Here is an 18,315-nt window from a genome sequence, read left to right as displayed (position 1 = left end):
AATAATGAAGCTATCACCAGAATAAAAAAATAAAAAAATAAAAAATAAATCGGGCAAAACGTGTCATTAAAATTAGATCTAATGTTTTTGGTCTAGACAACCCCAAACCTTGTTTGGAGTTCCCTTGTTTTTTCTTTTCTTTTCTATTTGGCAGCAATACTAGAAAGTAGACAAGTCAGTCTTGGTAGCTTTGCAGAACAAAGCCACAAAATGTACTTTAAAAAGTTTTGCTTAAGATTTAAGCGCCCCCTTTCCCCCAAACTCACTGGGAACTCCAGAAACAAGGCGAAGGGGTCTTAGAACGCGAAAGGCTCGGAGGGCCTTCACGTCAAATCCTCCAGGTTTGCCCCCGGACTGGCCACCAGAGTCAGCGTCTTTGGTTATCATCTCTAGAACCACACTGAACAACCTGGACATGAGAGAGGAGCAGAGTGGTCAGGAAACCAAGGAGGAAAGGGACAAAGAAAGGCAGAAGAATGAGAGAGGGAGAGTGAGAAGAGATCAGTGAAGGCAAAGTAAAAAAAAAAAAAAAAAACACGGCAAGGAAGATTAAAGCCAACGAGTCAGAGAGCAGTAAACAAAGCCACGTGTCCTCTTTGTGCGCTTCTCTCTGAACCTGTGTGCAAGGGTGCATGCTTCCAGGCGTGGTTTACTCTGTGTGGGGCTTTTATTCTATCCATATTTACCTTTATTTTGTCACACCTCAGAGCAGTTTACATTGAGGTCCTACAGGGGCCAGGTGGTCTACTGATAAACCATCGCTCCAAACACTGCTGTGTCTGCACACGCGTGCGTTTCTGTGGATGTGTGTGCATTTGCTCTGTTTGTGCACGTGCTCCAACACCACCGTCATCTGGCTACTGGCCCTGGTAACTATGAATTAGCGAGTGGCCCCTCAATGATTTTGAGGCTGAAAATCAGACTTGGAATTCAAATGCTTGAACGTTTCATAGTAAAAAAGGACGTGAATGAATATAAGACAACATATGGACTCCCTCATGGTTTAAGCTTTCCACAAATTATGAACTCACCCCACAATGACGATGACAAAGTCCAACATGTTCCAGCCGTTTCTGACGTAGGAGTTTTGGTGCATGACCAAACCATAGGCAATGATCTTCAGAAATGTCTCTATTGTGAAAATGATCAGGAAGGCATATTCTACTTTTTCCTGCATAGAGCAAAAGGATGCGACAAAACAGAGGTCAGGGAGAAAGGGAGATAAAAAGAAAATAGGAGTGTTTAAAATTGTACAACCTTGTGGGACAAATAGCATGAACAATACAATGAATCAGGGATAAGGAAGAAGATAAGGAATCATATAGAGATTTGTAGAGATTAGAGAGTTTAAATCTGGTCTTAAACATATATTGCATGACGCTCTCAGATAAGAAAGACAAAAAAGAAGCCGTTTGAAAAGCAAAACATGGGAGCTTGGGGGAAAATGCACATTTGAATACAAAATTGAATACAGAACTACAAAGATCGGAAGGTCTTTTCAAGGTATTACAAAAACTCTCATCTGCAATAATTATAATTTGTTAAAAGATACATTTATTAAGGACATTTTTACTGACAAAGTTTCAGAAGGTGATCCCAGCATCAAAATAAAAAAACAGAAACAAAGAAAGGCTTGAAAACTTTTTATCATTTAGGGACAGAGGACCTCTTAGAAAATGATGAGTGCAATTATTTCCTAGAATTCTTGTTGATTGCTCGATTTCAGCTGTGCAGCATCTGATCATACTCTTGATGATATGCAATAGATCTTTAAGAAGAAAGATCTCTGGGCTGAGGTAGGACGGTAATGCACACACACTCAGCATCTGTGAAACAACAGTTCTACATGTGCAGACATTTCCTTGACACCTGTGGACCTGGTAGCATAAGTCTCTGCAGTATTCCAGCAGTCACTGCTGCATCAACGGTGCCTTTAAAGGTAGAGTAGGCAATTCCTGGATGATGTCAAGTCTGTTGATATTTGAAACCAAACATAAACAAACACAAAGAGCTAGGTCCTCTCTCCAGTGATGCCCAAGAAAACACAACCATCATGGAGTCTCACAAGCCTCGCTTCCCTCTCTTTTCACGTGCATGATCACAAGCTCAACCCCCCCTTATCTGAGATCATCTGCAGCGAGCTATGTTATGGTTGTTGGGGATAGGGCTGCCCCAACTCATGTTGTTTCCTCTTAATGGAGCCGGGCGGCAGGAGCTGATAACAGATGTGAGAGTCATCACGATAACAGACGTCATCAACAGATGTGATGCCATCTAAAAATTGCTTACAGTACTTTTAATGGTGCTTTCCATTTATAATTGAGGTTGGAGGTCAGGATCAGAATTTTATCACATCCATGTTGACCTTGTTCTAGCTGCAAAATAAGAAAATGAACCTTTCCAAACATCTAGCAGTGCTGTTGTACGACATTTCTGCCAATACTTATTCAAAACAACATGGTACTGTAGGTGATATTCAACACATTCAACTGATAAAAAGCCAAGAGTATCATATGTTGATTTAATCCAGTGCTTCTCAACCTTTTTGGGGCCCTGGACCCCCTGCAAATTTGGGATCAATCAATTTCAAGTGCTAACTTGAACGTTGCAAGTTAATGAATGCTATTTCACAATAAAAGCATTTTAAAGAAATGAAGGGGGTATGCCCGCTGAAACGCTAGGGCTCATAATTTGAAAAGGATGCAGATTGTATTAACAGTGTCATGCAGTAACTTCAACAATGCAAACAGGTGCAAGATTCCCTGTTAAAACACAATGAATAAAAAGAAAGGTCATGTTACCCTCTGTAGTTTAGGTAGATAAAGGTCTCGGTCATATTTGAGTTAAATAATATTCTATTAATATAAATGTCAGAATCTCCCTGAACCAATTCTATCCAACCAGAAAGTGTTTCTGTGAGCTGGTACTTGCTAAGGGGCATCCAGCCAACTATTTTATGTTCTGTATTTACACTTTAAAGCCTGGAGGCCTCCAAAGGTTTATGTTGATAAAAATAGAATAAACTAAGGTTTCAAATTGATACTTACTATCGTCAATCTGTCCCAGTAAAAAATAACGTCAAAGCATTAAAGGAAATGTGCTGTTGCCATCCATATGCACTGATATGTATGTAAAAATCTGCTCAGAATTGTGCAGTTTACTCAGTGTATTACAATTTATTAAATATAATTTATACTAAAAATGTTTTCTTTCTCAATTGATAAGAACCCAGACCCATTTGTACTTGACGAAGATTTGGGGAGCAGAACACAGACGAAGTGGATGATATTTGCCGGGAACTGTCCAGGATATTTGGCCAAGTGACACATGTGTCACCATCGGTCCTTATGGGTTAAAATAATGTCTGTTTCATTTTACAGTGTAAACATATTTCTCCTCTCTGATTTTGGAATAAAATCCCTTCAGTGATGATGAACATGGTTATAGTTTCCTGTAGTTATACTTGTTTTCACCTTACCTTTTCTCATGATGTTTGTAAATGAAAAGAGGAATAAAAAAGAGACATGTTTCTGAAAACATAATTAACCCGTGTTGTTCAAGACTTTCATTCAGAATCTCCATTAAATTATTACTTGTATTGGTAAGTGGGTGAAAAATACCTTCTATTTACATGTACTACGGTCATCAAATCACAATAATAAGAAATATCAAAAAATAGGACCTAGTAAACAAAGAAACATAAAGGCTATTATAATGTAATTATCTTATCTTTATTTGCTGCTGGTTTCTGGGAAAAACACTGATAACCTCAGAGCAACATAGATTTTGCCTCTCTATATTCTACAGGATCGATTTTAAGGTTCTTTTACTGGTTTTTAAGTGTCTTAATGGTCTTGGGCCTTCTTATTTGTCTGCACTACTTTTACCCTATCGACCCTCACGGACCCTGAGGTCCTCCGGTGCTGGCCTTTTAACCATACCAAAAGTTAGAACCAGGACACACGGGGAGGCGGCATTCAGTTTTTATGGTCCCCGATTGTGGAACAGCCTCCCGGAGAACCTCAGGGCCGCAGAGACTGTTGATGTTTTTAAAAAGAGGCTCAAGACCCATCTCTTTAATCAGGCTTTTAACTGACTCATTTAACTCTTTTAAATTTCTTATGCTCACCCTTATTTTTATTAGATCTTACTGCTCTGTTTTATATTTAGTTTATCCTTTTTTATCATATTTTATTTTTGTTTAATTTCATGTTTTATCTAAATATTTTAGTCGTTATTTATGGTCTATTTTATACATTCTATTGTCTTATTCTTTTAGTTTTTAATGTCTTGCTTTCTAGACATACTTTTAGGATTTTATGTTATGTTATACTTTTTTAAACTCTATTAGTGTATTTTATCCTGCTTTCTTGTAGCTTTTAGCTCCAGTGTTTCCTCATGGGGAGCCTCCATGCTGGGAGTGACTCTGGCCTGGATGGTGGTGGAGCTCTGCACCACGGCTTCACCGCTGTGGTGTGGACTCCTCTTTCTGTCCGGGCCGGGATGGTCTCTGTGGAGGAAACCCTTGTAGCTGCAGGCTTTGAGACCTCCTGGCGTGGACAGCTCCCTATTACCGTTTCCTCACCTGGATCCTCTGTGCCTAGCCATGTCTGCACCATGTGTCTGCTTGTGTGTCTGTGTGTATAACCTAAGTCAATTGTAGTGTGCTTGTGTCTGCGGGGAGGGGAGAGGGGGGCAGGGCATTAATAAGTTTTATGTTTATTTGTTTTATGTTAAGCACTTTGTGTTGCATTATTTGTATGAGAAGTGCTATATAAATAAAGTTTGATTTGATTTGATTTGATTTGATTTCATGATTAAAAAAAAGAAGTCTTAAAAGTGGAACTCTTCAGTTGTTCACATGCACTGCCAAATCATCTTATTTCCATAGTAACCTTGTGTTGGTAAATAGAAAAGCTCCTCAAGGGGGGAGTAAGAGACATTGAAAATAAGACAGAAAGTCAGTAAATTGTGAAAACGCACAATGAGAAAGTACCTTTCTTCATAATCTGAAGCCACGCCAACAAAGCCCGTGAAAGTGGACAGGTGATTAGTCATTTTGGGTTTGACATAAGAGCATTTAATTACTTGCTTGCTAAACTAAAGGTAATAGCAAAAAAAAAGCCTCAAAGAAAAATCTCTTCCCAACCTTTAAGTTGGGTATGAACACACACCTTCTGCCTAATTTCTCCCCTCCGCCTGCTGTCTCTTTTTCACAAACAAGTTTCCCAGCTCAATGATTTTTATTTATTTCTGCATTTCCCTCTTCTTATCTCTCCCACTTACTAATTGTCTGTTTTATTCTGTCTTTTCAGTTTTAACAAGTAGGAGTGTAGTGGCTCGGCAGGTTTTAATGGCCATTGACATAAGGCCCTTGAATTGTTTATTTGAAAGGACACACAGACACATTCAAAGTGCATTTAAGCAGCGGGCACAAATAAACCCGGTCAACAAAAAACACTGCCGCCATCAGTGGCAAACGCATTCAGACTTCACACCCACACTGATGAACAGAGAGACTGCAGTGCCACAAAAACAAAAATGAAAGCACATTTGTGAAAGGCAGCAAGCCAACCAGACAAACAGTTCCACAGAGCCGCTCCACGGGCTCCTGGCTCTGAGGACCCAAAGAGCCTCAGTTGTACTACAGACGTCCTCTTCCACAAGTGTGGATTTCAAGTTTTATCGAGTTACTTGCTTCCTTTGGACGTTTTTCCATCATGATGCAGAATGATGGATGTGGAAAGTCTGGGCAGAAGGCGGTTTCACTAGTATTGCAGGGGAAATGTTTATCTGTGCTCCTTTTAAATGCAAAACTAAGATAACTAAGAAAAATATCACTTTTTCTGAGTGTGAACTATTTTGCATTTGAGTTGTGGCCGTAGAGTGTAGTAAGAACTGGACGAACGCCTGTGCCTTCATGTCAGACACAGCTGGCTTTGCGGTTTAGCTTGGCTGACGTGGCTTATACTGTAATAACCTATGTCGCTAAAGAAATTGCTTGACATTTATTCTTATCAAATCTTTCTTCATTTCGAGTCGTGCTATCAAAATGACATAAGAAATGACTTCGGCCAGGACTGAGACCAGGATTAGCAGAGCTCCACCTGCAATCCATTGGCCTGCCACTGGCAGAATTAGTGTTACCAGATGAACGGCATTTATCGTATTTCCACAATCATTTTGACCTTTGTATGATCAATATTTGCCAGTGTACGATAATTTCACAATGGCTCTCAAAAAGCGAGTATTTCTTCACAACAGTTATTTACTGTTAGTCTGATTGGGAATCAGATTCAGCAAATTCATTTGCTCTGGTGTTTTATCCCCACACCCTCTCTCACACAGACACTCCTCCTCATCCCCCTAACCCCCCCGCCCCACACCATTAGAATACATTGCAAACTCATTTCTCTTGTTGTTGTTGTAGCTAACGATAATTTTAGCAGAAGTTTCAGGCTCTATGTACGATAATTAGGTTTTGGGTATCTGGCAATGCTGAAGTAGTTGGTCAAGCCTACTGGCATCGCATCCTGTTCAGTAATATCTTTTTTCTGTTGTTAGGCGGAGCATCTAGTGAAGCTGCTGGTACACACCTGACCCTCCTCACCATCATTGTCTACCCTGACACTTCAAATCTGAGGTTCTGCTCTTTACTTTTCAGACCTCCAACTGGACGCTCAGAGGAATCAGTTAAGTCAGATCAGTTTTTTTTGCCCTGAATATTTCTAATCCTGGGTTTTTTTATTTGTTTTTCAGCTTCTCAGCTTCTCCTTTACCAGGGGCTGCTCTCCACCTTTTTACTTGAACGACCCACTGGGGCATTTTTCATGGAGCTTTTCAGAAACCCAGCTCTGAGTTTTGGTTTTTGTTTTACTACTTTTCTGGGAAATAAATTGGGCCTCAGAGCCCTGTCTCAAACCCATCCTGCGTTAGAGTCTCCTGCCCTTGGCCTGGAAAAATCTTCACCAGTTGTGTCAAATATCCTTGATACGACGTTAATGAGCCAAAACATGCAAATCCCAGCTTCTGTCCTTTTATTATTATTCAGATCCTATGAATAAACGACTCATCAGCCACTTAAATATTACTTTCTTTACAACTGTCACGTGTTTCAGAGTGTTGTGTCACCGCTGAAGTGAGAGGATGACCTGTTGAGGTCAACAAGTGCCATCATTCCGAGTTGTTTCTAAGAGATAAGAGCCTTCATCACCTGGCTGCATCTAATTTAACATTCTTGTTCCATCCGGCTGTTGTTTACATAGGTCTGAAATGTCCACTCTTCTGCATAGTGAACAGCTGAGTGTGTGTGTGTCTGAATTAGTAATTAGTGGGGGCATGAATACAGTCACATTCTGTTGATTCACCTGCTCTTTGGAGACAAAGGAGACACACTGCAATGTTAATCATTAAAGTTTAGCGCCAATTGAGGCTGTGAGCGACTGGCAACCTGTCCCGGTTGGTCGTACCCTGCCTGCTGACAGCGGAGATAGAAGCTACAACCTCCAGTGAAGGGAGTACAGAACATGAATTAATGACTTGGTGAAAATACGGAAATTAATCTTGTGATTATTCTTTAGGAAATCAGTGTAAATGATTGTGTTGCTGTTTGAAGTGACACAAACTCGACTGTGTTTGTGTGCAGTAAAGGTGTTATAATCAGGTAAAATGAGTCTGTGTGTTGAAGAATCTACATTAAAGAAGACAACCAGTAACCTTGTTAAGAAAACCCCCAAAATGCACAAGACACACAAACACAGCTACTGTACATCCACACATTAAACCACAGACTAAAAAAATATCTGTGTTGAATCATTGAACCCTAACCCTCTAAAAAATGCATTTTTATTGTAATCTTCAGATTAACTACAGTATTTTACCCTGCATGGACAGTGTGTCGGATTTTATGTTTCATTTAATTGTTGCTATAGTAACCACTTCTGGTTGTTGACTTAATATTGAACATCCAGATTGAGTGTTGGTGTTACAGCAGCAATATCAAGGTGTGTGTGTGTGTTAAAATATCAGCTTCAATTTCATTTGAGGGAATATCTTTTAGGAAGCTACAGTATGTCTAGCTCTCACTGTCTCCTATCCCTAAAATCAGCAAAACTGAGACAACTTTGGGTTTTTCCTCCCGCAACACCAAAAATAGCCCACAGAGTCCAGTAGGCGTAAAATAGATTTAAAGGATTCTTTGCATTACTAGTGCAAGATTTATAGAAATCTAAACTTTGCTGAAAGTAACAGGCAGGTTCCCAAAATCCAAACAGTTTGCATCAACTAAATCCTTATGATTTTCCACCTTGAACAACAGGGAGGATGGACAACATCCACTAAAATCACAATGAAACACAAAATCCCTAAAACATTTAATCATGCAGGCAAAATTATGCAAGAAAGTACATATGCATTCATGCGTTAACTTGTTACTTGCAAACGCTAAACTGTCTCTGCAGCTGCTTCACTTTAAAAGCTGGGAGAACTTGTGAGTGTGTTTTACTGTGAAACAGCATGATGGAAAGATTTAAACATTTTAGTTGGAAAAAACCTGGACTGTTTCACTTTGACTGTTTTTTTAATGAAAAAAAGCTTACTTTGCTTTTCATGTGAATAAAATCCAGCATATTAAATGAATTAGCTTCTGTGGAAAGAGCAGGTCAACAATTCTTTGAATGTGAAGATGAGGCAGCTTAATCCTGTTAATTCTGTCTTATTCAACAACTCCACTGTCTTAATCCTCTGAGGAACTCATTTTATATTTAATCACAAAGTTTAGGAACCTGTAGTGAAATAAAGGGACATTTTGTGCTCATGTAACCTGCTGTCTACTCCTCCCTGCTGGGTACAGGATTGGATTTAATATGTGTAGGCGGAAAAGTAATAATTTTGGGCCTCAGCCCTGTTACATATGATAGATTTAATGCAGGACATGACGTTACATAATAAATATTAAATCCCTTATTCTTCCCAACCCCCGGAGGATTCCTGGATAGTAGAGTGTGAGAGAAACACGTGGCCTGAACCTGAAGCTCCTTAAATGTATTAAAAATGGGGAGGAGAAATGATGAACGTATAATATGCCGAGGAGAATTGCTTATCAGTTTTGTTTTATTTGATACAAACTACTTCCTAAAACAAGGAGTCCCACTGCTCTTGTTTCCTGTGTCCGAGCTCAGCGAAGATGCTCCCTCTGTGCTTGTAGTAGGAATATTGTTGCCATGGAAATCAGGCTTGTCTCATGTGTGGGCAGAGGATGAGACTTAAAGGAGTCAAGTCAGGGAAACTCAAGACCCGAGCTGCCTCTGGTGCAGCACTCTGGTTCAGTGTAAAACAAAAGATCCCACGTAAGCAACTCCTTAAACATTTTTAAAGTAATAAATCAATAACTGAGATACTTTGCCCTTATAAATGTTGAAATGAGTTGGTTCTTGTTAATGGCATCCATCCAAATTGAAATGAAGTCATCTCAAAATCAGTCTCTTCGGTATAAATCAAAAAAGTTTGCAAGTGTTAAATCCAGGCGCTATACACCTCGGGTGGGGGAGAGGTGGTTCATTCAGACGGAAGGAGGCCTGAACCCTGCGAGTGGAGCAGTTTAATTAATTTAAGGAGGCGCGGTGAATCCTTAAGCTCCAAAATCTTCACTGCTGGAAGCAGGACAAAACATTTGGGTTGTTTGAGCCGAAGCCAAAGGAGCTGAGAGTCTCTGTGTAGAAGATGAACAAAATGTTCCGGATAGCGTTTACAGATTCACGGACGACTGTTACACCATGTTTTCAGTCAGCTGTCTGCACAGTTTGGGTTAGAAAGGTATAAAATGTTGCAGTTTAAACAGTCTGCTCCATGAGGTTATTTACTGTGAAATACTTTCTTTTTTTCGTTTTTTTTATTGGTCCGCTGGTATCTTGATTGTCTTATCAAACTATTTTGAAATATCGTAAATGAAAGGAGACCATTAAGGTGCATGCATCAAGAAGTATAACAGAATTTCTCTGAAATCTACTAGCTGAGTGATATGTATATCTATTTCATTTATTACTGTGTGTGTGTGTGTGCGTGCGTGCGTGCGTGCGTGCGTGCGTGCGTGCGTGCGTGCGTGCGTGCGTGCGTGCGTGCGTGTGCGCGCAACCGTACAATGACTCAACTTAACACAGCGCTGCATCAGTGATTTTCCCTCACAGATTAACCCCATCTGATTAAATCAAGTGTTGATTTTATCTTCAACTGAAAACCGCTGCTCTCCATTTGAACAAGTCTGCATCAGTACGCTTCCACCTCTCGTGTTTTCTGAGTCATTTACAACATTTGGACGAAATTGTTTATATAATTTTTAGGATGCTACTCCACCTCCATTGTCATCCACAGTGTTATGGTAAATGTGTACTTTTATTCGTGCCTGCTCATGCGCTGCAAATTGAAATAGTTTAAGACCTTGAAAGAAGAAAAGGTGAGTAAATATCACCAATGCAGACATATGTGTCAGAAAGAAATCTGAACTACCTAATGCACTTGGTGCAATATTACTTATTCTTGGTAAAGGTCTCTTACTATTGAAAATGATGTCATCCCATACAAAACTGATATTAAGAGATTACAACTTTAGTCTGGAAGAAAGGACAAAACATTCAGGTCACAGGTTAAGAAGAATGATTCTACTTTCAAACCTGATGTGAAGTCAAATAGAAATATGTTTAGATTGGACTATATACCTACTGGTTACTTTGTTAGGTCCACCTGGTATAGCTTATATACAGTAGTAGATACAGTAATGTATATGCATACACACAGCACTATACTGTAACACACTCACCACTTCATTACATAAGCCAGGCGTGCCTAATAAAGTGGCCGGTGAGTGTATATGCAGCTTTATGTAACGAGGTGACTGGATTATTCTTTGCAGCGTAATATTTTAATCGTCCCTGGATTATGGAAATGAACCTTGCTTGATTTTCGTTTCCGTTTCTCTGAAGGAGATAAATGGGTGTTACAAGTTAGTTCTTAGTTTAGGTAAAAAATAAATAATATACATTTTTATAGTCATTATTGTTTATATAAATGTATAAAATATCTATATTTACTTTATATTACTTTTTAATATATTATTAAATGTTCTTAATTAAAACCCATTCGAAGTTCATCCTTCTTTAAAACATCTTAAACCATTATTACTAACGAGTGTAGCTGCAGCGTTTCTCAGCTGGCTTTGAGAAAAACCCTGGACAGATAACCAGTCCATCAGATACAGATGAACAACCACACGCTCGCAATTACTCCTACAGTGCAGTTTTGACTTATTTTGAATGACAATAAAGATTTGATCTGTCTATCTAATCGATCTAACCACCAAGACAGATGATGGTACAGTTACAATAAACTGATTTCAGCAAGTCAACTCCCACAAAAAAGGACCTGAAATGCTTTTTTACATGATAAAACACTTGAGTTTTGGCATCTTTGATCTAATCAATCCCCATTTATTAAGCATAGACTGACATACTGGGTTTTATAAATATAACCTAACCTTTCTGCATAGAAGCAGAGCCTACAGGTGGAAACTGGGGCGGAGGTGGGATTTTAAGAGTGGCAGCGAGCTTCGGTTGTGGATAATTGTCAGAATGCAGAGACGTACTGTACCACAGACTGTAAAAGATAATGCTCCTGATTAAAATATCAATGTGTTGCTTTATATTATTTTACATAATTTAGGACAAGTAAAACCCCCTGGTGCTGTTGTCATCCATATCTAACTATAGAGACCAAAACCGTATTTTTTTTATCATCATTTTTATTTTAACCAGGCTGGAAATATTTGTATCTCTGCTGCAAAGCTGGGTTTTTTAATTATTTGGTTCAGTGACGATTGACTCACATTCTGCATCCCTGGTGGTTTATCGAGGAACTACAACTTCTTTTTGTTCTTTTACTTTCGCATTCAACTCAACCTGGAAGACCATTTTGCCTCTTAAATAAATCTGTAAAGGAGCTGGATTTAAAATAGTACAGAGGAGTAAACGGAGCTGAAAACACTGTTCGAGATGACTGACTGAACTAACCTCCAAGGGTTTACCTCATTTATTCATTTCAAAGAATAATCAATAACCACAAAGTTCTCAAACCATGAGAATTCCAATTCAGAGCAGAAGCTTTCTGCTGGAAATCAAACTGATCATTTATTTATGAGTCGTGCAAAGTCATTTAATTAGAATTTGGGGCTTTTACCTTAACACAAATCCATCTGGCATCATTAACTTTAACAAGCCAGACAAAACTGAACTGGACCAATCGCAGCAGCTGTGATAAAGAGGGGAGGATGAGGACAGCTTTGTTTTTGTATCGACTGGCACACTTCACACAACGTTAATGAAAAGTTAATATGTTTGTTCCCAGAGTCATTGTGGTGTGTCGGAGCTGATGAATCAGAGATAAATGAAACTCCTTTCAGATGAGTCTGTTACTCATGTGTGTTGATAGAACACAAAAGACAAAAAAAGTGAATATAACTGCAAAGATTCATGCAGCATAATGTGACACTTGCACAGTATAGCCAAGTCACCAAACATGCTATGAAATTGCAATGATTTTTACCACTTTACAGCTTAATTACTATAGGACTATAGACCGATTACAGAAACAATGCAATGTTCTGATTCACTGCAACCCCTTAACTTCCACTTGGACAGTTGGTGGTTCAATCCCCCCTTCTAGGTCTTACCATAAATAGTTACAACCCCTCACCTCCAAGTGATGCCTCATTGGTCCTGAATTCCTTCTGCAGCAGAACAACAACGCTTAAAGACCCATCTTAAGTGACAAGAGGAAAACAGAGCTCCTTAACAGACGGGTTTGCCCACACAGTGACCTGATATCAACATCATGACAACAATCTTGCTCGACATGATGACACACAAGCAGCCCAGTCGTCAGGAACATATGCTACATGTAATTATGTATCATACATACTGTACATCCCTCAGCCAAAAGAAACCAATGTATCTGGCACTGAGCAATATTATTTTATTTTCTAAATCTAACCAAGTCACTTCATTGACATATGAATAATTAAAGATATCACAAAGGACAGGACTCACCATGGCCAAGGTAAAACAAAACAGGAAGAGATTCCTGCACGAGTCAACCTTGGTTTTGTTCAACCAAGCAACATAAAGGTTGAAAGTTGTGTGTATAAAAAGTTAGTCATGCATGTGCAACTGTAGTTTCCTGAAAATGTGTAATGTTAGCATATTTCACCAGCAACTGGGTTGAAGAGAACTGGTGCCACTTCAGTAGTGCAGGGTGGTCACAACAAGTATTGATCTCATTCATTTCTGTTAATCTCTCTGCAAAATTTTGGTAAAACATGACTTTTCGTTGTGCTTTTGGTGCCTGAAAGTTTTGCAAAATACACTGTAACTTTTTGAATGTGTATGTTGGTTTACAATTGATCCAAAACGAGGGCTGAGCCAGCACCATCATCATGCCTGACCTTCCTCAGCTACCTCAGATCAGCTGAGAGCATCACAACACACACACACACACACACACACACACACACACACACACACACACACACACACACACACACACACACACACACACACACACACACACACACACACACACACGGTTGCAGGCTGAGTCGATGCCACCTCTCCCGGTGATGATAACATGACTTGACAGAACACTCAATGCTGCGTGGGTCTGGCCAGTCGGCGTATCAGGTTTGGGTGTGCTCAGTCTAACCCTCATCATCCCTCACCCCGCCCAACAGGTACTGTAACATCCCATAATGCTCCGTCTGTGACCGAGGGCCGTGATGATGTCAGGCTGTGTCACATGATGTGGAAACTGGAAATTTTTAGAAACCAGTCAAAGGAAAAGCCTCTACTGATTGTTGAGCAACACGAAAACGGTGAAGAGAATCAAACAGAAATGAAAAAATAACACATCATATGGACATATTACATCTAAATTGAGTGATACGGGCTAGAAAAAGAACACGTTCTGGCTCTCCCTCAGATTTCATGCCAGGAATGCTTCATAACCTCAGCTTCTTAGAAAAACAGCCCCTTAACTCATCCTTAAAAAGGCTTTCTCTCAAACACAGCATCAGCTATGCTGACCAGCTTTATGAGTATATGAATGGAAAATATCTCTGGACGTCTGCGTAAGCTCTTCCTGCGGATCAAAACCAAAACTGTTTCAGTGTGACTGTGTCACTGACCGTGTGTGTGTGTGTGTGTGTGTGTGTGTGTGCGTGTGCGTGTGTGTGTGTGTGTGTGAGGCCATGTGCATGAAGGTGAATCAGCCATGCATCCAGAAGCAGGCTAATCAGCTCCTATTAGTATGTGTTCCCTTTGGTCTTAATAAGATTAATGAGGGCCAGTGAGGCTGGGCTGCTCATTGTTTCAGAGCACACAAACAAAAGACTCACTAAAAACTAACTTTGCATATATTTATTTCATGAAAAATAACGGATTTTTGTTCATTCTTAGCTAAATAATTCAAATATCCCTTCAGGGATAACATGTCATTTAATTTATTAAATAATTGATTGATTGATTTTTTTAGAAAAAAAGTCATTTTTTAACTAAATGTTTGAGTGTCAGGCTGGTGTGGTGAGGACCCAGATGCAGGAGAGCAAGAGGCAAAAAAGGGTTTATTTTACAAAAACCAAAAACCAAAAGCGCTGCTTGAAAGATCAAAAGTAACACAGAAACAGGGATCGAAAAACTATGGGACAACATGGAGGGAGCAAACAGTACGGAACCACAAGGAGCAAGGGAAAGACAAGACCAGATATACACAAGGGGGTAACGAGACACAGGTGTGAACAATCAGGGCAGATGGAAGACAGGCGGGGCAGAACAGAAACACAAACTGGGGGAAATGTCACACACTGACATTGAGGGGAAAAACATGATATTTAGATGTAAGTATACTAGTATAAAAGTGGTAAATATTGAATAAAAATGATAGTTCTGATGCTGGAAGATGAGATTGGTCCTCAGCTGCTGAGGACACCGTGATTATGCCTTTGTTGGTCCAGGTATGTGGAGGAAACTGGACGAGGGAGTGTGTTCCCAATAAAGAGTAACACTCATCTCAGCCTTCATGAGAAAGTCGGTGTCAGGATGCAGGAGTGAAAGGTCAGTAATTAAACCTTAGATGGAGGAAGAACAAGGGGTTTTTGGTCATGGATCATTGGACCATCTCTTTAACCTTATGAAATTACTGGATGGTGCAGAGGAGTTTGCCCAAACAAGTCTTCATGCTTCATGTTGTGGACTCCGCCGGTAGTAAGGTCACAGGGTCCCCCCTTATGATCCAGGTCCAGCTCAAGGTCTCTTCCCTCCTAAAGGGGATATTTTCCTTGCCACTATTTGGCTTAAGGTTTTTCTCCCACTAGGGGAGTTTTTACCTGCAATTGTTTATGTAATAATTGCTCGGGGGTCATGTTCTGGGTCTCTGGAAAGCACCTAGAGAAAACTATTACTGTTGTAATAGACGCTCCTTTAGAGCCAAAATTAAGCTTTGGTTCTCGCTGATTAAGTTTGATTCATTTCCTTCAAGGTGTTGGACTCGACAAGGGCTGCTCTTGGATCCTGACCTGACACCAGAAAGTCTACTGATTTCACAGTTTTTCAGAACTGTGTCACTGTTTATTCCATTAACTTTCTTTGAGTCTCTCACAACTTTTCACAAATTCACACACTTTTTAGGTGTATTTATTTTTTTAATACAATAATGTTTATCTGCAAAGGCACAAAACATTTTTTCAGTTGTACTTTTGTTTTAAAATAAAAGTTTGATGTTTTATGTGGTGGGTTAGGAGTAGAAATCCCATTTTGAGGAAAATTTTGGGTCAAATGTGGCCATCGACTGGTTAATGCTAGATATGGATCAGTCTGTGATATCAAATCTTTAATCCCAAATCCAGACTACAATTCACATCTTCACCTCTATGTCACAAGGACAGGAGAAAGAAACTGAGATGTGATTCATAGTGTCAGTCTCCCACCACTCTCCTACATTATGTTTGTATCCTTTATGTCTTTTCTTATTCTTCTGCCTGCCTTTTTCTCTCGCTCTGTCTTCCTTTTTTTTCCTTTTTTTTCTCCCACCGATTTCTATCTCCAGAAATAAGTCTGTCCTGTGATATCATGTAAGATGTTGATGACGTAAGATATGAACCCAGAGAGTTATCTGCTTCCTAATTATTGAACCATAGGTCGAACCTGACAGTCCTTCATATTACATAACCGATTGAAAATGGCTGCATGTCATACGGTATAGTATAGCTGTGTAATCCGTCTTATCCAATCTATTTTATTCTCACTATCCTCACTGAGCCAAACCTAATTTATTGTCTGTGAAAGGAACTTAATGTTCAAAACCAAACTTTCAAACTAGTCTTTGACATAAGAGTTGTTATTAGAATCAGTGTGTATGAAAATAATTCTCACTTTATAGCAATTTCACATTTTAAAACCAGACTGGGCCTGAGAAGAATATTATCCTACTGAAATAAGAACCCCAAACCTTTAGTATAAATAGCGTTTAACTGTAATATATACATTGCAACCTAGTGCAAAAGAAAAAAAAAAAAAAAAGGTCTTGGGCTCCATGGCTGGATCTGACATCTTTAATGGCTTTGTATTTTAGGTAAATTTAGCCATCTGACTGTGGATCAAAAGCAAAGAGAGCTAAATTATTCTTAATTAAAAGATATGGCCTGCTGAGCTGTTAGTTGCACTAAAACACCTCCACAACTGTACTGAGTTGGCCTCAAATGGTCTCAGGACAAAGGTTGCAGAAGAGTTCGCTGCTCAGCCCCTTTGGCAAAGCAAAGCGTAGCTGCCTTGATCCTCGGCACCGCACAACTGTTATACCATTAATTAACATCATAGGTTAGTACGATCTAACCTGAGCTAAAATAGCTCACTTTTAAATTAGCTAAATTAAACTTAATCCAGCTGGCTTCCAGACGTCATCGTTCTTCCCATTTGCACATTTTTACATTGGTCAGGGCAGAGTCTGCTCATGCCAAGATGGCGTTCCCCAGAGTCTCGTACATTTTGTCACAGTGGGTTGGCTAGTTCTTTTTACACAATCTATGGTCCAAACTAAGTTATGTAGAGACAACAAAATGCTAGTTTTTTTTTTTGTTTTTTTTTTTCCAAGATAGCATCTAACCAAATGTGGAATAAGTGCAATAGCTTATCAGGTGTTGCTAATGATTTAAAACATATTTTCAAATAAAATTCATACGTTAAGATTGCCTTTCGACCTAAATCAATATGTCATCGCTTGACTCAATTACACTTTTAAGTGAAATCATGTTGTACTTATTTAAACAATTTATTTGATTTTTGGGGGGAAGCGGACTTGGGAATGATTTTGAACTGTGAACTACTAATTGTCGGTTCACTTTTTAGCTCCATGTGGATGCCTGGATAAGATGTAGTAAAAGTTCACCCAAGAGTTCCTGCCATACAGCATCACTTTCACAAGAACAGTACAGTTGTGAGATTCCAACATCTAATTAGTTTCATGTTCAAAGTGACTCATCTTTCTTTCCAATTTAATTTTTCCCTCTGGACAGTCCAAAAGAATGAGTTTAATGAGGCTGGAAGAGAAAAAGAAAAGACCTCCTACTCACCCTGCAAAACATAAGCCTACAGCCGTGACTGTTGCCACAGGGAAGGCAAAATCAGATGTCATTTTACCAAAAAGACAAAGTTAGCTTGATTTCACAAGTTAATTTAAAAAAAAGGCAATAATTAAAATTATGATTAAAACACGCAGTATAAACAGTCTATGAATCCACTGAACACAGATTGGATTCAGTTGTGTCTGTCACTTCATCCTCAGCATTCACTCGTGGAGCTAAGCATTTTCAGTCATATGGTTGTTTGAATAATATCGAGACACCCAAACTACACTACGTTTTAGGTCAGGGGCCGCCTCGGTTCAAACCGTGTTTATTGATGGTTCTGCATCTGAGCTAAGGCCTCTGTGCCATGTGCCCTGCTTTTACAATTAAGCCTGTGCAGTTGCAGTTGAGGTCTATTTTTAGTTGTGAATGCTGATAATCCAGATGCCAAAACAGCAAGCATGGCTACAAACTCAGAAAAAACAGCCAGGGCTGGCACTGGCTGACTACCAAAAGCTAATCCTGAGTTGGTATTATGATGACTGCAGCAGCATCAGAGATCTGGCTTTCAGAAGCCTGTGAACCATCACTTCTATATGTAATATGGTTTATTAGTGTCCTAATGTACGTTAATGGTAATACAAATACACACATCA

At 39.4% G+C, this 18,315-nt stretch overlaps 1 protein-coding gene across 12 annotated transcripts in view; it reads right to left on the bottom strand.

The window, feature by feature from the left end:
* cacna1db (calcium channel, voltage-dependent, L type, alpha 1D subunit, b) overlaps positions 1-18,315 on the bottom strand; it is a 92,752-nt gene that overhangs the window by 52,213 nt on the left and 22,224 nt on the right. For all 12 annotated transcript variants that reach the window (XM_061736582.1, XM_061736586.1, XM_061736581.1 and 9 more), the window contains exons 4-5: positions 1,032-1,171; positions 267-409 (exon numbers count right to left, since the gene is read on the bottom strand). In XM_061736582.1, coding sequence (XP_061592566.1) covers positions 267-409; positions 1,032-1,171 — 283 coding nt within the window. The remainder of the gene's footprint in view (positions 1-266; positions 410-1,031; positions 1,172-18,315) is intronic.

Source organism: Cololabis saira, chromosome 12 (assembly GCF_033807715.1).
Source record: "Cololabis saira isolate AMF1-May2022 chromosome 12, fColSai1.1, whole genome shotgun sequence".
Lineage (NCBI taxonomy): Eukaryota > Metazoa > Chordata > Actinopteri > Beloniformes > Belonidae > Cololabis > Cololabis saira.
This window is presented reverse-complemented; position numbering and strand designations above follow the sequence as displayed.